This window comes from Podarcis gaigeae (assembly GCF_964106915.1).
Source record: "Podarcis gaigeae genome assembly, chromosome: Z".
NCBI lineage: Eukaryota > Metazoa > Chordata > Lepidosauria > Squamata > Lacertidae > Podarcis > Podarcis gaigeae.
The window spans coordinates 17,660,449-17,672,959 of record NC_139691.1 but is presented as its reverse complement, the minus strand read 5'-3'; the positions used below and the strand labels follow the sequence as shown (position 1 = coordinate 17,672,959).

Here is a 12,511-nt window from a genome sequence, read left to right as displayed (position 1 = left end):
AATCATAGAATTGTATTTTTTTTATAATATTTTTTATTAAGTTTATGAAATACAGAAAAAAGAATAGAAAACAGATTATAGGAATAAAATAAAAAAGTTACAAATTTCCGTGTTCTTTTTTTCCATCAAGTCTAATGGACTTCCCCGCATCCTCCGAACCCTGCATTCTCTGTGGTACAGAACATCAGCAATTTGTTAACTTATTTCAATACTTATTGTATCCTTCATTTTATCATGTTACCTAATTTCAAAGATGTTATAACCCAAATCTTATACATTTTCGTTTAAACACAATAAAGTTATTTCATTATTCTACCTCTGACTTCTTGTACCTTAATTTCCATTTCATTAATTTACAATTGCTGAAGCTAGAGTTTCCTAGAGGGTGCATTTTTTAACATTCGTACAGCTTATAATGTTTTTTCAAATAGTCCTTAAATTTTTTCCAGTCCTCCTCAATTGTTTCTTCTCCCAAGTCTCGGATTCTGCCAGTCATTTCGGCCAGTTCCATATAGTCCATCAACTGCGTGTGCCATTCCTTCAGCGTGGGTAGATCTTGTGTCTTCCAATGCTTTCAGAATCATAGAATTGTAGAACTATAAGGGACCCCAACTGTCACCTAGCCCAACCCACTACAATACAAAAATCACAGCTAAGGAACCTCTGACAGGTGGCCACCCAACCTCTGCTTTAAAACTTCCAGTGAATGAGCATCCAACACCTCTTATTGTCGGAAAGTTATCAGAATCTCCTTTCTTGGAGTTTGTATCAATTGGTTCAGGTCCTTCTCTCCAGAGCAGCAGGAAATAAGCTTCCTCCATCTTCTATGTGATTGTGACAGCCCTTTAGCTATATGAAGATGGCTCTTCTCCCAGTTTCCTCTTTTTAGGCTCCATGGCATGAGGATGCCAAAAGTATCTTAACAACATCAGCAACAATTCCCTCTAGCAAGAATGCTTCAAATAAGGAGAGATAGAAAAATACCAGGAAGATGGAACAATACCTGCTAGCCACCAACAAGGGGCAGCAGATCTGTTCTCTACACAAATCTACACAGATGCCCACCTTTGCCAGCTTGGTGCTTTCAGGAGGGGCCAATAGGATTTGAAGTCCAAAACATCTGGAAACACCAGCTTGGCAAAGTCTGCTACAATTCATTAAAGACAAAGTGGCTTCTCCCAAATAATTCTGGAGTGTGGTTTATTGAGCATGCTCTGTCTTCCATCCATCCCACAGCTTCCATTACAGTCCGCCCCATCTCCTCCCAGTTCTATAATTCCAAAGTAGTTGAACAATCAAACCGCTCTTCCCAGAGAACTGAGGGATTTGTAGCTCTGAGAGGGGAATAGAAGAAGAAGAGGAGGAGGAGGAGTTTGGACACAATATCCTGCCTTTCACTCCCCTTAAGGAGTCTCAAAGCGGCTAACAATCTCCTTTTCCTTCCTGCCCCACAACAAACACTCTGTGAGGTGAGTGGGGCTGAGAGACTTCAGAGAAGTGTGACTAGCCCAAGGTCACCCAGCAGCTGCATGTGGAGGAGCGGAGACGCGAACCCAGTTCCCCAGATTATGAGTCCACTGTTCTTAACCACTACACCATGCTGGCTCCCATGGTGTCCTAGAGGGGTGTCCTAGCAACTCTCAGCACCATCAACCAATTATAGCTCCCAGAATTATTGGGGGGGAAGAAGCTATGGCTGTTTAAAGCTGGTTTTGACCTATAAAGCATTAAACAGCTCAGGATTGCAATACCTCAAAAACTGCCCTTCCCCATATGAAATGACCTGGATCCTGAAACCATCATTTGCGGCCCTTCTTCGTATGCCTCCTCTGTGAGAGGTCAAGAGGGTGGCAAGACAGGAAAGGGTCTTTTCTATGTTGGCTCTCTCAGACACCTTCATTATATATTATTAGGCGCCAGGCAAAAGCTTTCCTCTATAACCAGGCCTTTGGCATTTAACTATAACCTTTTTAAAGTACGCAGGATTTTAAAATGTATTTATTTTTCCATTTGGTTTTAATGTACCTCTGTGTGGTTTATTGCCATCTGTTTGTTTGGTTGTAAGTCACCTTGGGTTGGCCTGGCCAAGGTAAAGTGACTAACAAATTAAATAAAACAAAAACAGCAACCGCAACAACAGCGTGGTATGCTGTGCTATTTTTATTTTTCTAGAAAAAGATGTGATGCAACTCACCATTAATGCCTCTCTTATTCTCTTATAATGGCAATGGCACGTACCTGAGAGGTGCGAGAACAAAGTTTTCCGCCAGAAAAAAAGCACTGGTGGTATAAAATCTTTGTGTAGGTTATGGGAGTTATTTATACCATTTAATGCATTATTATTTATGCTTTAAACATGCTGTACATTGCTTGGAGAGCTTTGGATAACAAGCAGTTAAGAAGTCTAATAAATAATATGTAATAATAATCAGTGCTATTTTTGCTCCCTCTTTCTTTTAGAATGACAATGGCACTCACCTGAGGGGTGCTGGAACCCACCTGAAAGGTGCTGGAACTGAGTTCCGGCAAGTTCCCCTTGAAAAAAACTCCCTGGTAATAATAATAATCCAAATGCCACAGTTGTGTACCTTCAGGAGTTTGCTAATGGTGGGAGGTGTGAGAAAGAAAAGCAGGTGCAACTTATATTTGCACAGGAATCTACATTTCAACCATGCAAATTTCAGAACATTCTGAACACCTACCCACTTCTCTCTGTCTTCCATCCATCCCACAGCTTCCATTATCAACAGCTACTAACTATCATAATTATGCTCTGCCTCCACAGCTCCTGAATCCCAGTTGCTGGTAACCGCAGGAGGGGAAAGAGCTCTTGCAGGTTTCCCATAATGCTTGCTTGCAGGTTTCCCATAATGGGCACCAGGCTGGGCACTGTGAGAACAGGAGGCTGGACTAGATGGCCACTGGCTTGATTCAGCAGGACTCTTCTTCATATTTTACATTCAAGCAAGCAAGCGGCAGGATCACATTTCCAGGTGCAGGCAAGAATGGGGCCAGTAAAAGTTGTGGTCTGGGGAGATTCTTGAGAGCCAGGAAACAAGGCCTGGAGGGTTGCATCTGGCCCCTGAACCTGAGAATCTGAACACCTGGGGTAGGGATTCCCACAGCATTTTGTGAATTCACTCATGGGAATAGCTTGTTGGTCTCTCTTTAATGTGATGCTGGAAGATCCATCAGGGAAAGACTTGAGACAATCTTGAGAGGAAATCAATATGTTGAGGCTGCTGGTGCCAATGCAGCCTGAGTTTGGACGAGAGAGAGAGAGAGAGAGAGAGAGAGAGAGAGAGACTTTGCCAGAGTCTCACCCAGTTGCCTTAGAAAGCTTTTTATAAACAGTCATTATGTCTACAGCACAGCAGGGAGTTATTCACAGCTTGCTTCCTTACCTGAATGTGAACACAAATATGCCGAATCAATTGGCAGGGTCTGAAAAGCTGCAAACATCCCCTTTCAAGGCAGAACCAGGGAAATGCAGCTATAGCAATAACTGTTCCTATAATAATAGAATTGTAGAATTGGAGGCAACCCCAAGGGTCATCTAGTCCAATCCCTTGCAATGCAGGAATTTCAACTAAAGCATCCATGAAAGGTGACCATCCAACCTCTGCTTTAAAAAACCCCAACTTGAATCCATTTGTTCATGTCATATCCTTCAGAGCAGGAGAAAACAAGCTTGCTCTGTCTTCCACGTGACAGCCTTTTATATGTTTGAAGGCAGCTATCACAAAAAGCTATCTTTTCTCAGTCTCCTCTTTACCAGCCTAAGCATACCCAGTTCCCTCAACTGGTCCTCATAAGGCTTGGTTTCCAGACCCTTCATCATTTTGGTTGCCTCCTCTGCACATGTTCCAGCTTGTCAATATCCTCCTTAAATCGTGGCACCCAGAACTGGATATAGTACTCCAGGTGTGGTCTGACCAAAGCAGAATAGAGAGGTATTTTTACTTCCCTTGATCAGCACACTATACTTTTGTTGATGCAGCCTAAAATAGCATTTGTGAGGTTTTTTTTGCTGCTGCATCACATTGTTGACTCATGTTAAGCTTGTGGTCTACTTTTCACAAGTACCAATCTTATATTGGTGCAGCTGGTTTTTCCTGCCTAATGGTAGAACCTTACATTTCTCACTGTAGAAATTCATTTTGTTAGTTTGGGCCCAGTTCTCCAATCTGTTAAGGTCATATTCAATCCCAATTGTGTCTTCAGCGGTATTGGTTATCCCTCCCTGTTTTGTACAATCTGCAAATTGGATGAATATCCCCTCAATTCCTTCATCCAAGTCATTTATAAAGATGTTGAACAACAATGGGTCCAGGACATAAATCTGTGGCACAAATCCACCTAACTACCACCTTGTCCAGCCCACATTTTACCAGCTTCTCCACAAGAATATTATGGGGGACTTTGTCAAAAGCCTTACTGATATCAAGATACGCTACATCCACAGCATCCCTCTGATCCACCAAGCTTGTAACTCTATTAAAAAAACCAAATGAGATTCGTCTGGCATAACTAGTTTTTGATAAACTCATGCTGGGTCTTAATAATCCCAGCATCCTTTTCTAAGTACTCCCAGACAGACTGTTGAATTTCCTGTTCTAGGACCTTTCCTGGTAATGATGTCAAGCTCACCAGTTGGTAGTTACCTGGGACTTCTATTTTCTCCTTTTTGAAGATGAGGGCACCACCTCCAGTCTGCAGGGATCCCACTTGTTCTCCAATAATTGTCAAATATTATAGACAAGGGTTCTGAGATTACATCTGCAAGCTTATTTAGTAGCCCTGGTTGCAGCTCATCAGGCTCTGGAGATTTGAATTCATTTAAAGTAGCTAGATGTATCAGACCAGCAATGCACAGACTTTTAATAACAACAATAATAAATCTGTTGCTTTTCGGCTCCAAAGGGGTCCTGGCACAGATTAGAGCTATAGGTGATAAAACATAGTCACAATCTATAGAGATGGGACACAAAAGGGAAAAATGACTGGGAGGGTAAAGGGCTGGAAACATTCTTAGTTACAAAGAGAGCTAAAGCAATCTCCTTTCGTGAATTAAAACTGGAGACATACTGTCAGAGCATGCCAACCAAGTAAGAATTGCAGTTCACACACGATCAGGATTGCTGATCTAGGGTGCCTCATGACTGGAAGAAAGTTGCCTAGAAGAGCAGACACTCATGAAGAGACTCAATGGGAAGTGTCTTCTGCAGGTGCATAATTCTACACCTCTGGAAGGGGACTGAGTGAACCAGGCAGATGCACACAATGCACAGGTGTAGTGGAGTGACCTGACTAGAAGAAGGCAAAGTGAGAGGAGTGGCAAGCAGCCTCACAGCACCCAGGAGCATTTCATGGGGAACTTATGCCACTGGAGAAACAATATTCAGGTCTGAGCACATCAGTAGGATGTTCTTTGAGTATTTGTGATAACCTCTGCAACTCCTTGTCAGGTGATGGTGTGTGGAGGGAGAGATGGAGGTGAAGTTTAAGTTGTAGTGATGGTCACCAATCCGGATGACTTTAAAAGGGGCTTAGATGAATTTGTGGAGGGTAAGGCTGCCAGTGACCACTAGCCACGATGGCTTTGTTTTGCTTTCACAGTTGGAGGCAGTATGCCTCTGAATATCATTTCCGGGAATCACAAGCAGGGAGGATGCAGCTGGAAAGGAGGAGCTATCAGGATGCAGTTCCTCCTCCCTCTGTGTTGGGGGAGAAACAAGCACGAGCGTGCAAGTGGATTCCCATGGGGCTGGAGCCAGGTTGGGCACTTACCGCCGTGTTTATACCCTGGAAGAAAATGAGCGAGTATTTAAGAAAGAAATAAAAATGTTGTTATATATTTCTCTTCCTTTCTTTTATTGGTACTGCATGAGGTGCGTATGAAGGCGTCATAGCCATACCTGCCAGATCGTACTGTACTGTATTTCGCTGGTGGAAAAGCTCCTACACTACAAAGTCAACCCACACAGGAATAAAGTTGTCCTTCTTGCTCTGCCTACGCTTCATTCTCAGTTTATTTGGCAGTGTGTCCAGTTAAGCTATTTCACTAACCACATTTTGATATAACTTACCTGTTTTGAGAACCGTAAGAAACTCGATACATATTCAGTTTTAATATTTAATCCAAAAGCATGCATTCTTACATTTTTATGGTTCTTACATTTTTTAAAAAAATTGTTGAAAGAAAGAGGAAGGAAATGAAAGCTGTGCTCTGGAAATGGGAGAGACTAGCAAAAATCTGAAAGTGTTCAGGCGCGCGTCCCTAGACAGTCAACCCGGATCCTCAAAGCGCTAGCCGATCCGAGACACGTTAGCCAGGAAGGGAAAAAGTATTCCTGGAAGTTTACAAAAAAGAGGTTCCTCTTCCCAACTGTATTCCCAGGGGGAGCCTGCAAAGGGTGCCTCTCTCCGCCGTCGGGGCCAAAATTGGAACGCGCCGCCAGGCAGGAGAGAGAACCGGACGCCGCCCCATCTATCTCATCCGGGAAAAGTTCTTGCCTGCGGAGGAGAAGGAGAAAGCAACCCTGAGAGAGAGGCAGCGAAGGCAGGCAGGAAGGAGGAGTCGCGCTTGGCCCCGCCGTCTCCGCTGCGCCCTCCCCCGGCGGCAGGAGTAGGAGGAGCCGTGGCCGAAGCGAGCCGAGAGCCGGGCAGCGCCTCTCCACAAAAGAGGCAGGCGAGGCGAGTGCAAGAGGTGCGCTCCGCGAAGCACTCTTTGTTCCCTGGACGGCGAAGGAAGGAAGCGAAGCGGAGGAGCCTGGAGCTCCCCATTCCGGAGAAGAACACGCTGCCCGGTTCCAGGCTTGGAAGGCGGCCGGATCAGCTTCCTGCCCCAGAGGAGGAGGCAGCCAGCCATCCCAGAGAGCCGCGAGGGCTCGGCCCTTATTCCCAAGGCGCCGGAGCGGAGCATGCGAGCCACGGGAGGCGCACCCTGGCCGGATTCCCGGCTCTGAAGCCCCTCCGGGGCGGCTCCCTGGAGCAGCGCTGCCCCATGGCCAAGGCGGCGTCCCGGCCAAGGCGCTGGGAGTAGCGGAGACGAAGCGCCTGTCCCGTCTTCTCCTTTCGCAGGCCTGCCGCTGCGGTTCTTTTTTGCGCTCTCTCTGCCCGGCGCCATGGAGGAGTGGCGGCAGTGCGGGCGCTGGCTGATCGACTGCAAGGTCCTGCCGGCCAACCACCGCGTGGTTTGGCCCTCGGCCGTGGTCTTTGAGCTGGCCCAAGCCCTCCGCGACGGCGTCCTCCTCTGCCAGCTGCTCCACAACCTCTCGCCCGGGTCCATCGACCTCAAAGACATCAATTTCCGGCCCCAGATGTCCCAGGTGAGCGACAGACGAAACCCCCTCGGGATTGGGGAGCCGGGAGGGTTCGACCCTCGACGGGTGGGGAGAAGAAAGGTGGGAGATCCCCAACGTGGAGGGCAGTTGTCCGGGGACTCGTGTGGTGTGGCAATCATACCTCGGGCTGTCTCGTAGCTGGGAATAAAAGGTTGTGCGTCTCAGTTATAGCTCGTAGAAGATCCCTTGCAATGAATGAACATGACTAACTTGTGTCCATTGATGCCAAGGGGTTTGCTCTGAGAGGGAATTAATTGAAGGCAACCCAAATGCTGACACACACACACACCCTTTTTATGGGCTCATCTTATTTATGTGTCTTGACAGCTAGCAGCCTTAGTTCCCACCCTTGGGGACACTTCTTTTTGAAATGACTTGTTTTTGAAATGTCCCCTGGTTAAAGCCCCAGAAGGTATAGAGGAGAGCTGGGGGCAGGGGGAGTGAGGCAGGAGTGCTGTTTGACTCAGCCAATGCTACACTGTGGACATTACCTCCCCAAGGACAGACAGTTGTGTGTGAGTGGGAGGGAAGGAAGCCATGGGTGAATGAAGTGGGGTGCAGCCTCCTGACGTCTGAGGAGTCTTTGGTGTAAACACCCTCTTTAAAATGTCTTATGTTCTTGGAGTAAGAAAGCAATAAACAAGGGAACTATGAAACGGGGGGCAAGGAACCCCAAAGTTATATGAAACTTTGTGAATGGAAACGCAAAGTTAAGTAAATCTGATGGCTGACTCAAGTGAGTTCAATTAATTGGGGAGCCGTTTTGTTTGAAAACAAATATTACTTTTAAGCACTTGTATTAAAGATACAAGGGCTGTCTCTCTCTCTCTCTCTCTCTCTCTCTCTCTCTCACACACACACACACACACACACACACACACACGACAAAAGGGAAAGTGTGCAGTATTTATCTAGAATCAGCCTATACTCTTTTCTGCATATATATGCACGCAAAATTTCACCAGTCTAATCAATCTGTTGCTTGACTATTGCTCTCCTGCAATACCTGAAAGGCTCCCCATAGAGCAGGGGAAAGTGCTTGCTCTCTGCTGCCCCAAGGTGCCATGGGACTTAAGTTACAGGAGGGCAGATTTTGGTTGGTCATTGGGACTGGCTTCTGAATGATGAGAGAATTTTGATGGAGGGTCTCATTTTGCCTTACCATAAGTCTGCGGACAAACGGCTCCTTCAGCCAGTAAAGCGAGATGAGCACTGCAACCCCAGAGTCGTTCGCAACTGGACTTAACTGTCAGGAGTCCTTTACCTTTTTAAAGTCTTCAAGCACAAGCCAGAAAGCATCTGTTGGGGATGCCATACCTGTCTCAAGCACAAGGCTGGACTGGATGCCCTTACAAGAACCCCTACAAAACTATGAAATGCTGTTTAGTAAGAGTTGTTCAGTCCAGTGACTGGCCTATGTACATGGCACATATCTTTTATTTAGCTTGGATGCTCTGTGTTGTTTTTTTTTAAACTTAAAAACAACCTGGTGCTGGTTGTACTGATCTGCGTGCTAACCTACAGTTTATTTCCAGATAAAAATATTTACAAGCTTGATTAACACACTGATAATAGAATTTCTATGGAAATCAGCACTCTTTTACTAGCCCTTACCATAAGATCTGTAGCATAACTAATATAACTTGCAGATTTTTTTTATGGGGGGTGGGGATGTTAAGAGATAAGACTGAGAGTGGTGTTTGAGAGATGAGTCTGTGGAGCTTGCGAGATTTGAACCCAGAGCATCATGTTTCCCAGCTCAGTTTCTGACATGCTGTGCTAGATCAGGAGGGGGCAGTTATCAAACTTAGTACTACAGCCTCAAGATCTTCTAACCACAGGCAGATGCAAAAGACATACAGTCAGAGAACAAGGTGTCTCGGCACATTTTGGGCCCCTCCAACTTATTCTAAGCATTCTTATTATTAATTGCATTTCTATCCCACCTTTTTCTCCAAGCAATGCAAGGTAGTGTACATGGCTCATTTAATCCCCACAACAACCCAGTGAGGTAGGTTAGGCTGGAGAGCCATAGGTTCCCCAATAGGGCAATAGAATGCTTTGAGGAGCTTTAAATGGGAAAATCTAGAGTTCCTGATGGATTTTTGTGAGGAGGAACCAGACGTAGGACTAGAAAGGTAGGAAACTGAAATTGACCCAACTAGAAATTTACGATCCAAAAATTAACAGCTGAATTGGAAGGAGTTTTCTTGACACCGTTGAGGCATTTTTGTGTGTGCAAACAGACCCTCCTGTTTTTAAGAAATATATTAAAACTAGGACAGCATTATCTCATTGCATTCACGTCTCTGCCACTAACAGAAAGTGTCTTGTCTCTTTTGGGATGCTGATCTTGTATTTTTTTTTCCTGGAGGGGTTGGGACTCTGCGTTGCCTGGATACTGCTTTGTGCGCAGACAAATTCCCACTGAAGAATTCGAGCTGCAGAGCTCCAAAGCACAGCTGCCCGTTGCGTTCACCCTCTTCCCTCCTTGCAGCCCCAAACCACTGCAGAAGGTTGCATCCATGACTTAAAATCCACAGAACGGGGTTTATGATTAGCTTCTTTGTTTGTTTCAGATGCTTGGCATGCTTTCAGAATCTCCTTGCATTCTTGCGATTAAGCCAGTCACCTCTGGTGAGTTGGAGCCCACAGGTGATTAGGCAAGGGATCTACAGTGGTACCTCGGGTTACATACACTTCAGCTTACATACGTTTCAGGTTACAGACTCCGCTAACCCAGAAACAGTACCTCGGATTAAGAACTTTGCTTCAGGATGAGAACAGAAGTAGAGCGGCAGCAGCACGGTGGCAGCGAGAGGCCCCATTAGCTAAAGTGGTGTCTCAGGTTAAGAACGGACCTCCAGAACGAATTAAGTACTTAACCCGAGGTACAACTGTATTGCAAAGTGGCCGAAGAGAACTGTGTTACTTCCTTTTATTGTTACTTTTATCTCCAGCTTCGAAAGCAGCCTAGAGCCTTCCCCTGAGTACCAGTTCCTAGCGAATGAAAGAACCAGGAAGTGGACTGCAGCCGTCATTGTTTAGCTGTTTAGATTATTTAGCTGTGATTCCTGCATTGCAGGGGGCTGGACTAGATGACCCTTTGGGACCCTTCCAACTCCACAGTTCTATGATTCAATCTATTATAGTTTACAAAACGGGGCATTGCCTTGGATAAAATCCCTTAAGCAAATAAACACTGGACCTTTGCTCAGCTGGAGGGAAGCTCTTCTGTCCTCCTGATTGGTGCTGCAAACTTAAAATTAATCGAAGCAGGGGGTGGGAGCTTTTTTGAGCCAAGGTCCTCATTTCCCTCATGGACAACATTTCAGGGGCTGCTTGCCAGTGATGGGCAGGACCAGAGGGAGAAGTGGGGAGAGCAGTTTATTTATGCCTCACAAATAACCCAGAGATGTGTTTTAAATAAAAGCACACATTCTACTCATGTAAAAACACGCTGATTCCCGGACCGTCCGCGGGCTGGATTTAGAAGGCGATTGGGCCGGATCCGGTCCCCGGGCCTTAGTTTGCCTACTCATGGTCTAAAATTGTGCTCAGCCCTGGAAGATATGGAGCTGAATGCTGGAAGATTCAGAATAGATAAAGGAAAGCACTTCAAAACTATGGAACTCAGGACCTGGCAGTGATGACCACCAACTTTGGATGGCTTTAAAAGAGGATTGGACAAAGTCAAGGAGGAGGAGAGGGCTGGCAGGGAAGACCTCTTTATGCCAACAGGCTTTTGGGAACTGACTGCTTTTAATGAAAGGGCTGGTGCTGTGCTGTTTTTACTGTAATATGTGTGTATAGTTTTACTTTTCACAACATTTAATTTATATATATTCCTATGTCTTTAGTAGTTCTCATTTTTATATGCATGCAGCCTTGAGTCCCAGCAGGAAAAAAGGTAGGGAATGAATGAAAGAATGAATAAATGAATAGAATATGCCTGTCAATGGCTACTAGCCACGATGACCACTAGCCACGATGGCTATGCTCAGTGTCCACAACTGAAGGTACTCAACGCTTCTGAATACTGCATGTTGGTAATGGGAGAAAGGGAGACAGCGGTTGTTTTGGGGTCCTGCTTGTGGATTTCCTACTGGGATGCCTTGTTGGTCATAGGATGCTGGACCAGATGGGTCCCCTTTGGCCTGATCCAGCAGCAGGGCTGTCATGTTCTCCTTCCACTGTGAGAGGCAGTCAATGACTCTGAAAGCCATTTGCTGGGAATAACAAATGGGGAGAGTTGCTGCTGTTCTTCTCAGGTCTTGCTTGTGGGTTTCTCATTGGGGCATCTGGTTGGCCACTCTTAAGAAGAGGATGTAGGACTCTGATAGACCTTCCAGCTCTTGTTAGGTCTTCCGATTCTGTTGCAGAGTGCATATATTTCAATCCCATTAAATGATGTCTCTCCTTAGGACTTCTTGTGGTCATTTCTGGTGACGGCCCATGGTATGACTGCTCTGTTCTTTACAAGGATCCACACACACACACACACACATGCCTGGAAGCATTAGTAGGCACATCCTTTCCAAGCCTGTTTAACCCACACCAGCAGTCTTCTTCATTATTACTACTTCACTTCCACTCTCCACAATGCTTTCCCAGAGTAAAGTAAGTGCAAGACCCAGGTATGTGCTCCATGGAGCTTACTATCTGTGTTTCAGTGTGGGCGGCTTGTTTTTGAACTTCCAGAGCTGGGGAAATTGGTGTGTGTGTACATGCGTTCCATTTTTTATGTGTGCGGGTGTTTATGGGAATTGGCAAATAATGGCATGTTAGCAGTAGACACACATTATCCCTCCATCTTGTTTAAATTTTGTTTAACCAGAAGTGTGGGTCCCTCCCTCTCTGTGTCTCTTCCCCATAACAGATGGCTCTCTCTCTTGCTGCTGTTTTTTAAAAATATACACATGCAGAGAATCAAAGGGTCAGTTTGCTCTTTAGGATTACTGCACAATATTTTCAGGGAGAAAAATGTATTTATTACCTGTTCTGTCATCTTTATTGGCTATCCCCAGACTTGACCTGCCCAGATGCCATTGGATGACAACTCCCACTGGCCACCAGCTGCACCTCCTGATCTCTGCACATTTGGGTTGAATAATTGCTTGTTCCTGTGTAGACCCAAGGGATCTCCTTTGGGGGCCCTCTGGTCT

At 45.6% G+C, this 12,511-nt stretch overlaps 2 protein-coding genes across 5 annotated transcripts in view; one reads left to right on the top strand and one right to left on the bottom strand.

Moving 5' to 3' along the window:
* The window catches only part of WDR5 (WD repeat domain 5), a 164,393-nt gene that overhangs the window by 71,226 nt on the left and 80,656 nt on the right, over positions 1-12,511 (bottom strand). The window lies entirely within an intron of this gene.
* VAV2 (vav guanine nucleotide exchange factor 2) overlaps positions 6,568-12,511 on the top strand; it is a 154,892-nt gene continuing 148,948 nt past the window's right edge. The window contains exon 1 of one of the 4 annotated variants that reach the window (XM_083722145.1): positions 6,568-7,331. In XM_083722145.1, the coding sequence (XP_083578271.1) occupies positions 7,128-7,331 (204 nt within the window). In that variant the 5' untranslated portion in view covers positions 6,568-7,127. The remainder of the gene's footprint in view (positions 7,332-12,511) is intronic. The other 3 variants (XM_083722143.1, XM_083722146.1, XM_083722144.1) reach the window with 3 other exon arrangements.